At 37.5% G+C, this 21,307-nt stretch overlaps 1 protein-coding gene across 16 annotated transcripts in view; it reads left to right on the top strand.

Annotated features, from left to right (window-relative positions):
* Positions 1-21,307, top strand: part of LOC144970138 (cGMP-dependent 3',5'-cyclic phosphodiesterase-like) — a 258,901-nt gene that overhangs the window by 98,742 nt on the left and 138,852 nt on the right. For 8 of the 16 annotated variants that reach the window (XR_013644909.1, XR_013644910.1, XR_013644907.1 and 5 more), the window contains exon 1: positions 3,109-3,586. The exons of 6 other annotated variants lie outside the window; for them this stretch is intronic. Coding sequence is in view for 6 of the 10 variants with exons in the window: in XM_078909399.1 (XP_078765525.1) it covers positions 3,437-3,586 (150 nt within the window). In the remaining 4 variants the exon portion in view is untranslated. Of the gene's footprint in view, positions 1-3,098; positions 3,587-21,307 lie in introns of those variants that run through there. 2 more of the 16 variants (XM_078909396.1, XM_078909395.1) reach the window with 2 other exon arrangements.

Genomic DNA, 21,307 nt, shown 5'->3' with positions numbered 1-21,307 from the left:
AACTGTATTGACCAGATTAGATATAAACAGTTAAGGTCACACATAATTTTGTGTGTTGATCCGTTATACTTCCGGATGGCAATGTTGTGAGCTTATTGGCCGAGCGCATACTATCTATAGGGACCTGAATCGGTTCTGATGAAGTCGATTATTTTTCTCGATCCTGAAAACCCATGTCCACCCAGCTGTGATTGAATAGCTCGGTCTGTAAAGATTGATCATCATACTTTCCGATAGATATTATCCGTTTAGCGTCAGAGAAACCGGGATAAACCCCCGGTTTCATGGGCCGTAACTAGGCTTTGAGGGACTTTTAACAATTATTGTCTTAGGATATGGGGATGAGGGGTGTGTGTGTGTGTGGGGGGGGGGGGGGGGGCAGAGCGTCAGGAAGGGTGGTGGGGGTTCGCTTGTTTTGAGGAAATATTATTTGTGCTGTTACAGGACATGGGTTCGGACCAGGGCAGACCCTCTCTGCTTCCGAATATTTACTCTCTGTCAGTCCAACGCATCTATCGTTGGGTTACTAATTATGTTAAAAATTGAGCTTTTATATAGGGCTGTATCCACTAAATGTGTTCAAAGCGGTTTACAAGGGGTCCCTGACCAACGGCAACACTTAACATGTAGGACGAGACATGACGCCTGTTAGGCAATATTATTTTTTTTCCGACAGAGACAACACTGTTAACGACCAGGTACTTATCTTACACCTGAGTACGGTGAGAGAATGTGAATAAAGAGCCTTTTCCAAGGACTCAACTATGCGCCGAGCAAAGCTCGAACCCAACACCTACCGATCCGAAAGCGAATGTTCTACCACAAGATCACAATAGCCGCACAAATATTGTTAAATTCAATATTACTCACAATATCAAAACGGTATTATCTTGGTGTCGTTTAGATTCTAAAATTTGAATTTATTGTCAAAAATGTGAGACTTGGGATAACTTTTTATGTTTTATCGAGGAGAATGAATATATAATTTCTTATAGTGACAATATATTAAAATTCACATTCTCTGTCATTATTACCTTAAAATTCTTTTTTTCCCTTTCATATGTCATATGGTTCATTCCAATATAATACCGTTTTGAAGCGATGGGTCAGTTTTCTATAGAGCAGTATCATATCCAGACAGTAACAAGCACTTGTCAAAGACTGTTTCACGCTTCAACATCCGAGAAATACTCCAACTTTGTTGATACTTTGGTCATTGATGGTCTATTAAAACACCAAACAAAACAAAAACTAAAAAAAAACAAAAAACAAAAAACAAAACAAAACAGCCAAATAACAAAAAACAAAACAATAAACAAACAAAAAAAAAAAAAAAAAAAAAAAAACCCCAACAAAACAAAACAAAACAACACAAACCAAAACACACAAAACAACAAAACAAATAAATATAATCCCCCCCCCCAAAAAAAAAAAAAAAAATCAAAGAAAAAATAACAATAACAAAAACAAAACAAAAAACAAACAAACAATCACAGGAAAGAAACAAACAAACAAACTTAGTCATAACACGATTTCCATTAGAAAACCAATTGTAAAATGACATGTATTGTCCTGTTAACTTACTGTGGCAATAATATTATGACTCTGTATTTTTACTTACTTTGATATTCAAAGCAAAATTTTGAGTTATCTTACCAGCAAATAAGTATACGTCGATCGAAACAATAATAGACTAGCTACAATAATTAAAAGTGTATAAGAACGGGATTAATTCATGACATCATTAATTAAAACCGTCAATTTTTATTCGTCCAATAGAGGTCACACTGAAAATGTCAATTCATTTCATATGGTAAAGGTGACAGGTGACATGCAACAGGTCTGATAACCCTTAATAGGATTCAATAGTCTGATGTCACGTCCGCCCAGCAACGAACAGCTTGGTTCTAAGCAAAGAAAATCGGTACTTTTTATTATCCATGCTGGCTAGAACTTTTTCACATGTCATGTGATCAGAATGTATAAAAGTCAAAATATGGTCAGATTTATAATGTTTTTCTCCTCTAGATACACTTTTATGATCGTCGGAGAAGCATTTCATAAGGGGGTCCGCCATTGTTCCGATAGTTTAGAACCAGTTACTAAGTTACTATGCGTCATTACGAGGGAAGTGACGTCACGACTGTTGAAGCCAATTAATGGCTCATTGTTGTAATGGAAATACTATCAAACTAACGCAAAATACTGTCCATTACAACAATGTTAAATCAAGCCCAAAATTGCTTCCGGTAGAGCTTGAAATAATATGTGCACTTGGGTTAACAAGCAATGGGAACTAATTTCGAAAATCTGAGAAATTTTGATGTCAACAATAAAAGTAGTCCTTATGAGTCTTAGGTCCACGGAACCGGAGTTTATCCCAGTTCCTCTTGCGTGAAACGGACAATAGCAATTTCTTGGATAGGACGCTAGTATATCGCAAAGTACTTTCCGCCAGACCTAACAATCCCAGTCATCCAATCACTGCTGGGTGGATAGGAAAGTCAGAAAACAAAAATCGACTGAACCCGGGATCGATGCCGGCCCCTTTGCTCGTGAAGCGAATGCTCGACCAACTGAACTATCTTCAACAATATGGCTAATAATATGACAGGTAATTAACAACACACGTGTAAAACCCTATTGTAAATGGGAGAAAAACTGGTTTAGCTTGTCGAGAAATTCCTTGCAAATTACAAGTTAAAAAAAAAGACAAAAACAAGCAAAAACAAAACAGGATCTACCTTTGCTTCCATAACGGCAGCACGGTAATTTAAATTGTTAATTAATTATTGTGATTGGGTGTCGGATACATCCCTTATGACCAATAAATTGATATGTCCTCGCCATCGCACTCATTACCTGCTCATAATAAAATGGGTGCTTGTTAACTATGAGACCACACTCCTTGCATCAGTCCGTCTAGCATCAGTCACATCTGTAAGTCTGGCGATGAGCGACGACATCGAACACCTATGACACTTGCGGCACTCGATCGATTATTTTCACTCTCTCACATGGAATGACAGACACCAGCCCATTAGCTTGAGAAGATCATCTCTGGACAGCCCGCTACAAGTCTAAAATAATATAAGGATGCTCTCCCTTGTCTCGTGGTGGTTGGCTCGGATTCAAGTTGAGTTGAAAGTGAGCAAGTGAGCTGAACGTGATAGCTAAATGATCGAAGAAAAATGAAAAAAAGTAGACCACTGAACGTGGGGAACAACAATAATAAACAAGCAGGTTATGGACTAAGATGATTTATTTTCAGTTTCTTATATTTTGTCTGACTACGGTTTGGTTCGAATGTGGTGTAAGATCTGTTTAACTCCCAAGTCAAGTAAGCAGTTCGTCGACTTCCACTCTTGAAATGATAAGACATTATAAAGTTGTGAAATACTGTTCTAATTCTTGTCGTGAAAGGATTAACTGAAGGATGGGTTTGATCTTTTCGAATGCCGTCGCTGCTGCCCTTTTTTACTTGCGACCAAATCAAGCGTTAGAGTCTGAAAGAAGAGGCAGTGGTGACCAAAACAAACCGTTATCAGGACAAAGTGAATACAACAGTCGTCTGCTAGAGTCAGAGGTTAGTACGTTGTAAACAATGTGTGTACTGTGAACCATTATCAATATGGTTACAGCTATGGGTGTGGCCACCAGCTGGTGTTGTGATTTTTCATGAACTCGAAAATGTTAAAATGCTGTGTAGATTTATGGCTTTTGTTTTGAACGTATGGAACACACATGATCTTTGCTAAACATTATTTACAGTTTCTAAACCTCCCCCGCTCCTTTCTTGACTCACGCACCTTTACCTCGGATCCCTCGATACGATAAGTTAGACAAATAAAACAAACAGACTTTTTCCCATTGGCTTTATTCATGAAGAATTATGCCATAGAAAAGATGTCTCTTCGTATGTTGCATGTCACGAATACCACACATCTTTGCGGCTATTTATAATTCTTGACAATATAATGCTATATATAAATGTGGTCACAGAGTGATGATAAACCCTTTTTTTGTGACCAGTTTTAAATTAGGGCAATCAGCCCTTGACATCTGTTAAGACTTATTGTTTTCTTTTCTTTTTTTAATATAAATTTTGGGGTCCAATTTAGTTCCTGTAAAAACTTTATTTTTCTTAATTTTCTGATCCAAGAGTGTTGAACATTTGTTCTTTATGAGTGAAAAATAAACAAACAAAACAAAAATGGCCCTCCCTCTATGAATTTTTAGAAATTGAGGGACGAGAACACTGTTTTTTTATTTTCTCTTTCTTTTTTTTTGCAATACACTCTACTACAAGTAACACAAATCTAATACTTCTTATTAGAAGCCACAATTTGTTTATTTAACCACAGTCAATTTTTCTTTTTTCTTTTGTAAAAAAAGAATATTTGCCCTCTATGTTTTATTTCAGTTTTATTATTTACTTTTATGTATCCTCTGAAAGGAAAAGGGAATTTAACTAACTGTAATGGCCATCTTGGGAAAAGATCAAACTGGCATGAGGTCTAAATGGATTTGACATATAAACTATCTGTAGATGCATTGAACTATTCTCAGATGTATAACAGGTACTGGCCAGTAACAGTAACAGTAACAGCATTGTTTCTGTTGGAAAAAAAAGATAAGATTTTATTACAAACAAGTGGGTGTTCTCTTGTTGTGTTCCCCAAATTTGGAATTCTCTCCCATGACAACTGAGGGAATCAGACAATTTCACTTTTTAAAAAGTCTGAATCTCAAACTTGTTTTATAGAGAACATTTTTAAAACATGTTACCTCTAACGTTTTTGTTGTTGTAAATATGACATTTTTGGGGGGCTGAAGCGCTTTGTCAAGAATCATTGTTTTGATTAAGCACCATATAAATTATCATCATCATTTTTACAGTAGGGCCTTTATAATTGGGAAATGACAGTCACTGTCAAAAATCATTGTCCGGGAGGTGGAGATTTCAGTTGTCCTACAAGCCTTTAAGTACTGAAGTCATGTCTTGTCATGTCAACGCAATTTCTCTAGATGTGTAGCTATGAAACGGACTGGTTAAGAAGTGAAGACTTCAAAGAGCCCATTCTTACAATGAAAGAATTATTTTATTTTAAATTAGAGATATCCAAAGTTTGGATGTCAACTGGGCTCACAAAGTTGTCAACAAAGAATGTGCCATCGATTGTTTTCACACAAGACATTAGCCCTGCCCTTATACTGTTATTTTTTAGGCCGGTTTCAGACGTGGTGATGCAAGCACAGACTTGGTTTAAAAGTATTGTCCCGCCCCCTTTGAATTTGACCATAAGTGTATGAAACATGTGTCACTCCCCAAAAGACCAATGTCAATATAGTAAGCATTGACACAGATAGCGAAATAGTTCACCCTTAGTACACACATATGTTGAGTGCATATACTATTAGTTGATCTGGCCGTCTGTGTCATGACAACTATTGATTGGATGGTCCTGCTATTTTTACATTGTTCATATGATCTTTTAAGCCGCAGAAATAAGAAAACTGGCAACAAAATCTTCAATATGAGAGTCAGGCTCAGACGATTTTTCTTCGCTTAGCCTTTTCCCAATTAGAGAGGTAAATTCTGTTCCCTAAGATTTTGTCCCGATTTGCCAGTTTTCCTCATTGGGGTGGTTCCCGGTTTCAATGTCCCACTGTGTAATTATTATTGCTATTATTATTATTTATTATTATTATTATTATTATTATTATTATTATTATATTATTATTATTATTATTATATTATTATTATTATTATTATTTTATTATTATTATTATTATTATTTTATTATTATTATTATTATTATTATTATTATTATTATTATTATTATTATTATTATTATTATTATTATTATTATTACAGTCGAAGCCGGTATTAGGGATGCCGCTTAATTGGGACAGCCACTTTATTGGGACAATTCTTGGGAACGGAATTTTTTAAATATAAAAAGTCATACCCTTTCCAATTCCCAGCCGCTTAATTAGGATGGTCCACTTCTTAATGGGGACCAAACTTGACAATGGCCATCCCCATAAAAGAGCTTTTTCGTTGTCTTCTATTTAAAACTATGGTTCATAAATTTGCAAATTAGTCCAACGGGATGGTCAACTGGAGTATGGTTGTACTGTTCATCACAGAGGTGTTGAACAATAGACTTTACCTGTATCCCCAGTTATTGTCTATCGCAACAGTCAATCAGGTGTGCCATCAAACCTTGTGTCATAATCATCACAGAGAGATGTTAACAATAGAATTTACCTGTAAACCTTGGCAGTGTCATCAACTGTCATTGTTACGCACATGGTCATGGTTCAACTGGCCAATGGTACGATAGCTAATGAGTGATAGCTTTGTTTTTTCAAGGCTGTCACCCTCCAAATGGCTTGTTTGTTCAATGAGATGAATTGGTAGACAGATCATTCCTTATCCATTGCTTACTTATGCAACTATTATGAGTGGCATATTCGTTAATTTTTTTGTGCAGTTAGATTTTGCCTGTCATCCTTAGATCAAATTAGCAGTCAAGTGGCTGAAGTAACCCTAATTAGACGTCAAACAAGTCTCCCTGATTACTATGTGGACTGTGATAAATCTGAAAAATTGCTCAATTTCATGTCAGCCGCTTAATTTGGACACCTCTTAATTGGGACGATTTGTCGCGAACCATGCCATCCCAATAACCGGCTTGGGCTGTAATATTATTATTAATAAGTATTATTATTATTATTATTATTATTATTATTATTATTATTATTATTATTATTATTATTATTATCATTATTATTATTATTATTATTATTAATATTATTATTATTATTTTTGTTGTTGTTGTTGTTGTTGTTGTTGTTGTTGTTGTTGTTGTTGTTATTGGTTTTTTATTGTTATTTTATTTTATTATTATTATTATTATTATTATTATTATTATTATATTATTATATTATTATTATTATTATTATTATTATTATTATTATTATTATTATTATTATTATTATTATTATTATTATTATTATTATTATTATTATTATTATTATTATTATTATTATTATTATTAATATTATTTATTATAACTATTATTTTATCATTATTAGATTCTTATTATTTAGTGTTTTGATGCTGTTGTTGGCTTGGCAACTATGGTAAAGCATGTTTAGCACATTTAGTGGATATTACTTAACATATAAAAGCCTGCATCGAAAAAACAAAGCCTCAGCACAGTAAATGAATCAGTAGAGATAATTACAAATACATAAACATTTAGATACTGTATATCCAGAGATTCACCATCTGTGCGGTCATGTGGTCTAGTGGTATGACACTCGCCTTCGCACTGGAAAGTCCAGGGTTTGAGTCCTGCTCTGAGTGGTGAATAGTTAAGTCCTTTGAAATGGCCCTTTACTCACATTCTCTAATCATACTCAGATGTAAAATGACTACCTGGTCGTTAAAAGCGTGTCTAAAAAAAAAATGAAATATTGACAGGCAGGTATCGTGTCTTGTCCCACATGTTAAGTATCGCTGTTGGCTAGGGACCCCTCTTGTAAAGCACTTTGAGTATGTTTAGTTGATATTGCGCTATATAAATGTTCAAGTTATAAAAAAATTTATTTGTGCACTTTTCACAATTTTTCATGTTATTCCCACAGCAAGCCATACGGACCCTCGAGTTCACCATAGTTGAAAATTTAACAAATTTGTCATAATTTTTCTCAAATTGCGACAGTTTGGACATGATTTAGGGAATGTTACGTATGCTTATAAACAAATTGTATGTGCGAAAGGTGACAAATTTGACCGATGAATCCTTGATGGAGTTTTGAAGAAATAATGATAACACCAGAGTGAGCTTCGGCATAGAGTAATTCTTGACAGCCATAAGGCTCAAGGAGTGGAATTTTCCTGGTTTCTGGAGCATTACTAGTTCTTAATCGATTCGAATGAATGCTGGTGTACGACAAAGTACTGTACTCTAGCCATGCTTCCAACCGTACCCTGAAAAGTATGCCTATTTGTATATTTTTTTTTCACCTTTGTAAGATTGTATGCTTTTTCTCTCAAATTGTAAGTTTTTTTCATGAGAATCAAATCGGAACATTTTAATGTAAAAAGTTTTTATTCTGTTTCTCTTTTAGGTTTTTTTGGCAATCTCCATGCGTCCTGCAATATTTATTTTAACAATTGTTGTTTGTTAGGTTTAAGTGCTTTGTTTGCATTTGCATTGCTTCATAATTTTATTTTCAAGTTTTCCTTAAGCTTGTGGAAATTTTTTGCCCACACGAACTTATAAGAATTATTTCCAAAATGGCTCAAAAGACAGGGAGTGAGGTGACTGAAGGGTTACATTTTCAAATTGTACACTTTTTCTCACAATCTTACTCTTTTTGGCAAGCAATCTTACACTTTTTCATTTATTTAGGTTGGCAGCCCTGCTCCAGATCTACCAACAGACTCAACTACACAATCAATGCTTGATAGTGATGTTGTTTTGATTCTGAATGTCAATGAAGAAACGAGGTTAATGTTGGATTATGATGATGGTTCGACGTGTGATCGAATCAAACATTTAAACCTGGGGCCCCATTGTCTTCACAATCTGAAGAACTATCTAATAATTGCTACAAGGCTTTAATCTTTTATTAGCAGGATTTGATTTCATCCTTGCTCTTATCTTTTCACCAACAATGGCATTCTTTGTATGTGATATTGTTATCCAGGATACTATAAAATGACTATGTTCATTTATAATACGTTTGTATGATTTGGCTCAGATTTGATTACTAATCAAAATGCCATTTAGATGTAGAGATACCAAAAACAAAAAAAAAACGACAAAAAAAAATAAAAAAAAATAAATAAAACAAAATTATAATAATAAAATGATAATAATAATGATGATGATAAGGTTCATAATCATAAATATTTAAAAATAATTATTCATGATCCTAATATTAAAAATTATAATATTAATATTAATGATGATGATGATAATAATAATAATAATAATCATAATAATAATAATAATAATAATAATGATGATAATGATGATGATAATGTAATGATAATAATAATAATAATAATAATAATAATAATAATAATAATATAATAATAATAATAATAATAATAATAATAATAATAATAAAAATAATAATGATAATAATAATAGTAATGATAATGATAATGACAATTACAGATGAATTAAATTTAATAGATAGACGAGTAAAAAAATTAATGAATAGATTTAATATTTTAGTCATTTAATGCAACATTGAGAGATTAGCATGTATCTTTTTTTTTTCCTGCAATGCTTTAACATTACTGGACTGCCATTTTTATTTCACTCTATGCTCTTGAACGGAATATAAAAACCATAGTATAAAATTAGATTTTATTATTGAAAACGTCGTCAGCTGCTTTTATCCACTTAAACCATCATCATCTTCAGTTCTTTAAAGACTTCGGGATTTAAATCCCAGGGCGATTTTAGCCAGTGTGTTGACGTAAGTAAATCGATAAGAGATTCTTATTGTGATAAGCTAATGGGGAGGATTTAAAATAACCCCAGACATAATATGTTAAGAGATAGAAGAGAAAAAAAAAAAGAAATCTCTGTTTCTATATAATTTCTCTGCCATCGTCCTTTAGTTAGAGTATCCGGAGGCTGGCAATTACATGATGCAAAATAAATGAGGAAATAGGGATTATTTTATCTTCTAATGATTGAGATTCAAAGACTCAAAGGGCCTTCATCTTGTTGTTATGGAATAGGAATTTACAAAGCAGAAAAGAAATGAAGATATGATATTGATTTATATATTTGATGAGAATAGTGATAACGGTGACGAGGATGATAATAATAATGATGATAATAATAAATGTACTATTATTATTATTATTATTATTATTATTATTATTATTATTATTATTATTATTATTATTATTATTATTATTATTATTATTATTATTATTATTATTATTATTGTTATTATTATTATTATTATTATTATTATTATTATTATTATTATTATTATTATTATTATTATTATTATTATTATTATTATTATTATATTATTAATATTATTATTATTAAAGTTGACCGCTTTCATTGAAATCATCGTTTACCCTGAATAAAGTTGAACTCTTTTTACCAAAAGAACAGTAACTACAATGCGGGAGGGGTGCATTAAATCTTTTAGTCGCATCACAGTATCTGTTTTCTTGGTGTAAACTTTTAGATAATATGATGAAAAGTTAGACTACAAAACAAATTCTGCTTTTAAAAGGTCAAAGTACTCAGTGGCAATCTCTGCATGTTGAAATTGGTCACATATTTTTGTTCCGCAGTAATTACTTCAACAACACGACTACATTGATACTACTACTACTACTACTACTACTACTACTACTACTACTACTACTACTACTACTACTACTACTACTACTACTACTACTACTACTACTACTGCTACTACTACTACTACTACTACTACTACTACTACTACTACTACTACTACTACTACTACTACTACTACTACTACTACTACTACTATGTGAGACTTGAGCTTCCCTTATTTTGATAAGTATAGCTACTACCCAGTGACTTAATAACTGCTAGAAATCCAAACCAGCGCTACTACTACTATTACTACTACTACTACTACTACTACTACTACTACTACTACTACTACTACTACTACTACTACTACTACTACTACTACTACTACTACTACTACTACTACTACTACTACTACTACTACTACTACTACTACTACTATACTACTACTACACTACTACTACACTACTACTACTACTACTACTACTACTACTATACTACTACTACTACTACTACTACTACTACTACTACTACTACTACTACTAGTAGTACTACTACTACTACTACTACTACTACTACTACTACTACTACTACTACTACTACTACTACTACTACTACTATGTGAGACACGAGACCTCCCGATTGAGCTTAGCTTCCCTTGTTTTGTTAAGCGTAGCTACTACCCAGTGACTTAATAACTGCTAGAAATCCAAACCAGCGCTATTGTTGTCGAATGCACGCGATTGAGATGAGTGGAGCTCGCTGTGTAAACACATGGGCAGCATAATAAATAGGATTAATCAGGGGCTCTTTTCAGTGGTAACCTTAATCAATGGAACCGTATTGGACGATACTGGCATTGACGTTGGGGAAAGGAATAAGGAGGGATGGGATTGCCTTGGCTTTTATAAAGTGATGGAATTATTTGTAGCAGAGGTCTCATAACGTTGCATCACTATTGTTGTGATATCCGATTCATTAATGTTATATAAAAAGGGAAAATGATAGATATACAATTGTCCAACAATCATGGTCATAGTCGAAAAACCAGACTTCTGAAATCCGGATGTCTCAGCAATTCAAAAGTCTCAGCATTCCGAATGTGTGATTTCCTAGTCCTCAAGAGGGAATTTAAAAGAAACCCTAAATGGTACAAATAGTAATTTTTTACGCTATTTCATCCATCCTAAAAATGAAAATCTCGTAGCATAATAATGTAAATTTGGATTGGGATGGTTAATTCGTGTTAAATAGTCTTTATTTCCCTGCTGACGTTTTCGTGAGGGGCGGTTGGGGGGGGGTGGAACCACAAAACATTTAATTTATGCACCCCCGATCACTGATAGTGATTGTATTATGATAAATATCGTTTTTCCCTTTTCCGTCACCAAAATGCATATTGCTTTACTACATCACCCAGTGTCAATAACTTGTCACAACTGGCAATTGAATTCGCAGAATATTTACATATTCGTCATTATATCAATAATTGATGATTAATTATAAGAAGTAGATTCCCACTTTCTATGAATTACTTATATTGTATTTCGTTTCATATATTATTGTCGTATATAATATATATTTTATAATATATATATCTTATATCGATAGTCATATATATATATATAATATAATGAAATGTATTAGAGAGAGAAGATGAGTAGAATGAGAGAAGAGAGAGAGAGAGAGAAAAAGAAAAGGAGCCTCTTCCACTTCCTCTTCCATCATCATCATCATCATCATCATCTTCTAGTGCTGTGCTTCCAAGCGAGGGAGATCATGCTTTCTCAACCCTCTCTGTCGTTCGATGCGCTGCATGATGGTCTTCACATTTCTTCTTCCTTGTGTCCAGTTCCTGATGGTATCCACCAATTTCATCCTCTTGTCTGTCTTCCTGCTGCTCGCTTTCCATCTATCAGTCCTGTTGTCACCAGCTTCTTAATCCCCTCTCTTCTCATGACATGATATGGTCAAAGAACTAAGCTTGTCTTCTTATTCCATCATCAGTGAACATAAAAATAATAGCTCTTTTCTTGTGTTGTTAATTAGGTTTTGTCAGAGGGCACTTCCTGTTGACACGGGGCGTTTCTACATGGAATGCCTATGTGACGGAATCATTAGGTACCACGCGGAAAGTTTTCGTTTTTAAAAAATATTTTACCTCTCATATTTTCGATATATAAACCACTCCGACATACTACCGTTTTGACTGGTTGGGTCACATAATTTATTGTACTATACAGTACTAAAGAACGGCTTGGTTAGACAAGGCTCGGTCCATACACATATGTTTGCTTTTACTTTGGATGAAATATGATATCGAAAATCACCCGAGGCTTTCCCATTTGGTGTGTCTTTTTTACGAAACCCGCCGAAACCCGCCGAAACCCGCCGAAACCCGCCGAAACCCGATGAAACCCGACGAATCCCGACAAAGTTATGGGAAGTAGGTGGCTGTGGGGAGTGAACCTAGAACTCAGGGAAGTGTACACCATTGGGGAGTGAACCTGGGACTGGGTTTCGGCGGGTTTCGTAAAAAAGAACCAGTGCTTTTTTACGAAACCCGCCGAAACCCGCCGAAACCCGGCGAAACCCGACAATATACAGCAAAGTTATGGGAAGTAGACAACTGTGGGGAGTGAACCCGAGACTCAGGGAAGTGTACACCAGTCGGGAGTGAACCTGAGACTAAGTTTATCGGCCGGTTTCGGCGGGTTTCGTAAAAAAGAATTAGTGCTTTATTACGAAACCCGCCGAAACCCGCCGAAACCCGACAATATCCGGCAAAGTTATGGGAGTTTGGCAACAGTGGGGGGTGATCCTGGGAGTCAGGGAATTGCACACCAGTGGGGAGTTAACCTGGGACTGTGTAAAAAGGATATCAGTGGGAAATAAACCTGGGACTAAAGGGACATGGATACCATTGAAAGTTGAAGCGGATATGGGAATTGAGTACCAGAGGAGAATGAACCTGACACTATAGAAGGTGGCGCCAGTGGGGAGTGAACCTGGGATTCAGGGAATTGACACCAGTGGGAGCTTAACCTGGAACTGTGTAAAACGGATATCAGGGAATTAACCTGGGATAAAAAGAGATTGTCATTGAAATTAGAAGCCGGATATGAGGCGAATACCAGAGAGAATGAACCGACAATATGGAGTTTGGGCCAGTGTGGAGTGAACCTGGGACTCAGGGAAGTGCACACCATTGGGAGTTAACCTGGACTGTGGGAGATGGATAACTGTGGGTATCCGAGTCCGAACTATAGGAGTTGAGTCCAGAGGAGAATGAACCTGACACTATAGAAGGTGGGCGCCAGTGGGGAGTGAACCTGGGATTCAGGGAATTGCACACCAGTGGGGATTTAACCTGGGAATATGTAAAAAGGATATCAGTGGAAAATAAACCTGGTACTAAAGGGAGATGGATACCATTAAAATTTGAAGCTTGGTATGGAGTTTGGTACCAGAGGAGAATGAACCGACACTAAAGGAGGTGGGCGCCAGTGGGAGTGAACCTGGGACTATGTAAAAGTGAATCAGTGGGAATAACCTTGGACTAAGGGAGATGATAACATGGAGTGAGAGCCGATATGAGAGCTTGGTACCAGAGGAGAATGAACCTGACAAAAGAAGGGTGTGGGCGGCCATGGGGATGAACCAGGGACTATGTAAAAGGATATCAGTGGAAAATAAACCTGGGACTAAAGGGAGATGAATACCATTGAAATTGAAGCTGGATATGAGAGTTTGGTACCAGAGGAGAATGAACCTGACACTATAGGAGGTGGGCGCCAGTGGGGAGTGAACCTGGGACTATGTAAAAAGGATATCAGTGGGAAATAAACCTGGGACTAAAGGGAGATGAATACCATTGAAAGTTGAAGCCGGATATGAGAGTTTGGTACCAGAGGAGAATGAACCTGACACTATAGAGGTGGGCGCCAGTGGGGAGTGAACCTGGGACTATGTAAACAGGATATCAGTGGGAAATAAACCTGGGACTAAAGGGAGATGAATACCATTGAAAGTTGAAGCCGGATATGAGAGTTTGGTACCAGAGGAGAATGAACCTGACACTATAGGAGGTGGGCGCCAGTGGGGAGTACTGGTAAAAGACAGTGGACTACTGTAAAGGATAAGGATAGCATGAGAGTTGGGAAAAAAGACCTAGGGGGTTAAACTGTATAAAAGGTAGATTGAAAAATACCATATTGAAAAGGGTTTGAAAGCCGCAGGATATGGGAGTGTTTGAGTATCAGAGGAATAAGAATGATAACCTGAGTACATATGGGAGGGTAGAGGGCTGCCATGTCGGGGAGTGAACCTGGGACTATGTAAAAAGGATATCAGTAGGAAATAAATCTGGGACTAAAGGGAGGTGGATACCATTGGGAGTTAAAGCCGGATTTGGTAGTTGGGTACCAGAGGAGAGAGAAACCTGACACTATAGGAGGTGGGCGCCAGTGGGGAGTGAACCTGGGACTATGTAAAAAGGATATGAGTGGGAAATAAACCTGGGACTAAAGGGAGATGAATACCATTGAAAGTTGAAGCCGGATATGAGAGTTTGGTACCAGAGGAGAATGAACCTGACACTATAGGAGGTGGGCGCCAGTGGGGAGTGAACCTGGGACTATGTAAAAAGGATATCAGTGGGAAATAAACCTGGGACTAAAGGGAGATGAATACCATTGAAAGTTGAAGCCGGATATGAGAGTTTGGTACCAGAGGAGAATGAACCTGACACTATAGGAGGTGGGCGCCAGTGGGGAGTGAACCTGGGACTATGTAAACAGGATATCAGTGGGAAATAAACCTCGGACTAAAGGGAGATGGATACCATTGAAAGTTGAAGCCGGATATGAAAGCTTGGTACCAGAGGAGAATGAACCTGACACAAAAGGGGTGGGCGCCAGTGGGGAGTGAACCTGGGACTCAGGGAATTGCACACCAGTGGGGAGTTAACCTGGGAATATGTATAAAGGATATCAGTAGGAAATAAATCTGGGACTAAAGGGAGATGGATACCATTGGGAGTTGAAGCCGGATTTATTTCCCACGGATATTCTTTTTTAGATATTCACAGGTTAACTCCCCACTGGTGTGCAATTCCCTGACTCCCAGGTTCACTCCCCACTGGCGCCCACCTTTTATAGTGTCAGGTTTATTCTCCTCTGGTAGCCAACTCCTATAGTTCGGCTCGGATACCCACAGTTATCCATCTCCCACAGTCCCAGGTTAACTCCAAATTGGTGTGCACTTCCCTGAGTCCCAGGTTCACTCCACACTGGCGCCCATCTCCTATAGTGTCAGGTTCATTCTCCTCTGGTACTCAACTCCCATATCCGGCTTCAACTTTCAATGGTATCCTTCTCCCTTTAGTCCCAGGTTTATTTCCCACTCATATCCTTTTTACATAGTCCCAGGTTCACTCCCCACTGGCGCCCACCTCCTATAGTGTCAGGTTCATTCTCCTCTGGTACCAAACTCTCATATCCAGCTTCAACTTTCAATGGTCTTCATCTCCCTTTAGTCCCAGGTTTATTTCCCACTGATATCCTTTTTACATAGTCCAGGTTCACTCCCCACTGGCGCCCACCTCCTATAGTGTCAGGTTCATTCTCCTCTGGTACCAAACTCTCATATCCGGCTTCAACTTTCAATGGTATTCATCTCCCTTTAGTCCCAGGTTTATTTCCCACTCATATCCTTTTTACATAGTCCCAGGTTCACTCCCCACTGGCGCCCACCTCCTATAGTGTCAGGTTCATTCTCCTCTGGTACCAAACTCTCATATCCGGCTTCAACTTTCAATGGTATTCATCTCCCTTTAGTCCCAGGTTTATTTCCCACTGATATCCTTTTTACATAGTCCCAGGTTCACTCCCCACTGGCGCCCACCTCCTTTAGTGTCAGGTTCATTCTCCTCTGGTACCAAACTCTCATACCAAGCTTCAAATTTTAATGGTATCCATCTCCCTTTAGTACCAGGTTTATTTTCCACTGATATCCTTTTTACATATTCCCAGGTTAAATCCCCACTGGTGTGCAATTCCCTGAATCCCAGGTTCACTCCCCACTGGCGCCCACCTTCTATAGTGTCAGGTTCATTCTCCTCTGGCACCCAACTCCTATAGTTCGGCTCGGATACCCACAGTTATCCATCTCCCACAGTCCAAGGTTAACTCCCAATTGGTGTGCAATTCCCTGAATCCCAGGTTCACTCCCCACTGGCGCCCACCTTCTATAGTGTCAGGTTCATTCTCCTCTGGTACTCAACTCCCATATCCGGCTTCAACTTTCAATGGTATCCATCTCCCTTTAGTCCCAGGTTTATTTCCCACTGATATCCTTTTTACACAATCCCAGGTTAACTCCCCACTGGTGTGCAATTCCCTGAATCCCAGGTTCACTCCCCACTGGCGCCCACCTTCTATAGTGTCAGGTTCATTCTCCTCTGGTACTCAATTCCCATATCCGGCTTCAACTTTCAATGGTATCCATGTCCCTTTAGTCCCAGGTTTATTTCCCACTGATATCCTTTTTACACAGTCCCAGGTTAACTCCCCACTGGTGTGCAATTCCCTGACTCCCAGGATCACCCCCCACTGTTGCCAAACTCCCATAACTTTGCCGGATATTGTCGGGTTTCGGCGGGTTTCGGCGGGTTTCGTAATAAAGCACTAATTCTTTTTTACGAAACCCGCCGAAACCGGCCGATAAACTTAGTCTCAGGTTCACTCCCGACTGGTGTACACTTCCCTGAGTCTCGGGTTCACTCCCCACAGTTGTCTACTTCCCATAACTTTGCTGTATATTGTCGGGTTTCGCCGGGTTTCGGCGGGTTTCGGCGGGTTTCGTAAAAAAGCACTGGTTCTTTTTTACGAAACCCGCCGAAACCCAGTCCCAGGTTCACTCCCCAATGGTGTACACTTCCCTGAGTTCTAGGTTCACTCCCCACAGCCACCTACTTCCCATAACTTTGTCGGGATTCGTCGGGTTTCATCGGGTTTCGGCGGGTTTCGGCGGGTTTCGGCGGGTTTCGTAAAAAAAGACACACCGTTCCCATTTACATATCTTGCTTTGAGTATCGTGCTTAATTAATCTCCTCAGGCGATATTTCAAACTCGATTTCAAAATTTTGAAACTCGATTTTAATAACCGGTGCTTCACGGATTAAGGATCGGGTAAAAAAAATTGTAATGGAAAATCATTTATTGGTTGAGTTGTGTGTGTGTGTGTGCGTGCGTGCGTGTGTGTGTGTGTGTGTGTGTGTGTGTGTGTGTTTGCGTGTGTGCACATTGCCTAGATATTGTCATGGTATATTTCTACTCAGCAAACATAAATAAAACACGATTACTGTTACCATCAATATGATCATCTTGATAGGATCAGGGACAGCAGTCTTTTATTTTTTTTTTGGTCAGGTTTTACACTAAGCAACACAGTCACGCAATATACATACTGGCATTTGGGTTTCATGATATTATATTGATACTAATTTGCTTTCGGTAGCTTTAGATAATTGCATTTTGATTTTTCTCTCTCTCATAACCGTAAACGCACTTGACATTATAGTGGTTTGAACTGTCGACAAAATTTACGAATTTAAAGGATGTATGTGTATGTGTTTGTGTGTTTAGTTATGTGTGTTTGTGTGTGAGAGAGAGGGTGAGAAGATAGATAGATATAGGGGTAGAGAAAGAGTGTGTGAGAAGATAGATAGATATATAGATAGATAGAGATAGAGAGAGAGAGAGAGAGAGAGAGAGAGAGAGAGAGAGAGAGAGAGAGAGAGAGAGAGAGAGAGTTGTGTGGAATAGATAACAATCCGTGCGTAAGTATGTAATATAACACTGGTCGTGTTTATGGCCGTAGCTCTTGTGTTAATCGGACTGTGAGGCTTTGGCACCAATAACGCGTAAGTGTCATCAAAGCCACGCAAGTGGAACTAGATGACACTCAATACAGAATTTCTAATCCCAGATTTATCTCTTGCCTGCATGACAGAAGGACGAGTTCCTGATTGGATACCCGGTGGTTTGACGAAGAGAGCAACAGAGAAGAGGCTGTAAGATAAATCAGATACTACCTGGGTAACGTTCTACAGCTTGAAATAATGAGGGCTTGCTCATTATTAATTGAAGCTGCCTTGTTTCCGCCCTAGCGCCTGCCATAAATTTCAGGCATAACTATAATAATATAAAACGGAACGGATTTCCATCATGGCGAATCATAATACTTTGCATTCGGAGCGAGCCGATAGCATAATATTGGAAAGTAACTTCCCTTTGGACCTGGCGGCTCTGATTCAAATTCATAAGAGATTGTTTTTCTTCTTTCCTTCTGATCTGTAAAGGGGAAAAGAGGGTTTGGGGGGGGGGGGGGGGGGGGGGGGGGTGGGTGGTAGTGATATCTTTGTCTCACATTGATCCATCGCAAACGATTTTAAAAGGGAGGTGGCGTCTTTATAAAATAATCTTCGAATGAATTGAAAAGTTTAACGGGGACTCTGTTGGACAATCCAGACTAAGAAGTCTACCATTACTGATTTAGGATTGAATGATTTTTTTTTTTTGGAAGAGGAAAACCTTTTTGAAGACTTTTATTTTGTGAGCTTTAGATCTTCCTTTAAAAAAAATTAAAATAGATAAAAAACCAAACATCGGAAATTAAACCTGGCTTTGGTTAAAATGCATTTTTAGCATGAGCTGCACGTTTCATAGTTGTTAACAAGAAACTGTTTATAAATTTGTGTGTTGACTCAATTATTGATTTTATGACAGGCTGGCTCGTTCATACCTTGAGAGATGTTCAGCAGAAAAGATAATTTTGCAGAAGTCCGAATATATTCACAAAGACGCCGTTTGTTTGCAGTTCTGTCTTTTCGTGCCGTTCGGCGAAAAAGCCGGAGGCCTTTTTCTGAAATAATATATATATAAAATGAAAAAAACAAACAAACAATACAAACATACCAAAAACGGTCAACAGCACCTTTCCAGCCTAGACCCCGGTGAGCTTTATCTGGAGGCATGTCTTTGCCTTGAGGCGACGAAGTGATGATGGATTGTTTCTTGTTTCCATTTTTGTACATAGTATGTATCAAAAACTACTGGACAGGGTACATCCATCATCGGCGTAACTCTTTTAAAGGAACACTTATTATCACAGACGCATGTTTATATTTCTTGTTTTTTATTTAGAGTATGTTTCTTTAGAAGGATGCAAAAAATGGGACTCCTGGGTCCGTTTTCATGGACGAGGACTAGATTGAGTAATTTACTAGCTAGTCTCTTGCCTAGAAGTGGGTGTTGTAAGGACGGTGACTAATCCGGCTATTTTGTGCGGGTAACATCACTTCTCTACTACACGAAGGCAAGTAAGATACATCCGCTTTCATACTTACAACGCAAAAGATTACCAAAGAGGAAATTAGCAACACACATGATATTGACTGTCGACTGTTATAGACTACAATGATGTCCATCGTCGACTGGCACTTCTATATTTAGGCCAATGGCAGTTTCATTGAGACGACGAACACCGAGATTGAAACTCAAAGAGATTGAACCAAAAACAAAAACAACACATAATTACACAAAAGAGAAAGTGTGTTCTGATTAATCGCAACAGAATAACTTTTGTCTCCACTATACTTTCTAATCATTTTTTAGGGGTTGTTCTTTGACACAAACCCTTTGATTTCGGAGTCTTTTGTTCACTCTCAACTCACAAGCCGATAGATTCAGTTTTTAAAAGTTTTTACTCACAAAATGTGTACTTTCGACGATTTGGACTTATCTCATAGTTTTCTAAAGCCAGTGTCAATGGCAACAGGACACATTTTGCCTCTGTCATTCGTACCGATGTATTTTCTTTCCGAATCGAAGCGCACTCAATCTGAAAATAGCTGCTATCTTGTTGACGCTATGACATCTCCTAGACTAGTAAGTAGATTCAGACTAAAGCATGAAGTCTTGCCTCAGCAAATGACTAAAACCTGTGTGGGGTTCCTGGCCTCCCAAAGTGGACAGGGAGGCACTTACTGTGTCTTCTATCCCCCGATATATTTTTTTTCCATTTTGCTTTCTGTCTTTGTCTGGGAATGAGATTACTTGGTTTTGTCCTTGGCTGGGAGGGAAACAGTCAAATGCATCGTAATTTTTTTTGGGCGATGATATTTTTTCCCTTGTAAATCATCTCTCTGTTATGTACTATTATTTTTCTAAATTCTTAGCAATATGATTTGTAAACATTTGAGTGTGTTCCTCTTAGTGGGGACTTGTGCTAGTGTCTGTGTGAGATTTTTAGGTGATCTCAAACTAAGTACGCTGATAGTATGCTCTTGGAATCTATATCTATTCCCTATTTGAATCATATCCCCTTGACTTACTTTTTCCTCAAGTCCTATCCAATTTTCTTCCTTTTTACTGGCGCTGATATGACCTAAATGTTTTGCAAGCACCGTAAAACCCTTAAAAACAAACAAAAACAATGACTAAAACTGGCCAAACTTAGAATGTGTCATGATTTTTAAGTCCCGGACTTGCTTAGTCAGCTCACATGAAATCCGATTAGATAGAGACTAAGCGCTAGTCCGCGTTCATGAAAACGTCCCTTGGTTTTCAAATGATATAGAGTTCATGCTAAATGGAAACGGATCTGCATGGAAGCAATATGAATGATGCACATTATTGAACAATGATTTTATCTATACCAATCTTAGTCGACTAGGTTTTATATCATTGATCATAGATTGAGATCAATCTGATGGCAGGCACAATATATTGATCGATGTAATATATAATTCATTTGATTTAGGACAATTTAGTGATGGATTCAAAGTCCTATGGTCTCTCTCTCTCTCTCTCTCTCTCTCTCTCTCTCTCTCTCTCTCTGCTCTCTCTCTCTCTCTCTCTCCATTCCCGAGAGATGTCGAGATAATGCATAATGATATAAAA

Source organism: Berghia stephanieae, chromosome 4, assembly GCF_034508935.2.
Source record: "Berghia stephanieae isolate SIO BIC M18660-M18661 chromosome 4, UCSD_Bste_1.3, whole genome shotgun sequence".
In the NCBI taxonomy this organism is placed as follows: Eukaryota; Metazoa; Mollusca; class Gastropoda; order Nudibranchia; family Aeolidiidae; genus Berghia; species Berghia stephanieae.
Note: the sequence above shows the minus strand (reverse complement) of the source record. Positions and strands in the feature narration are given on the sequence as shown.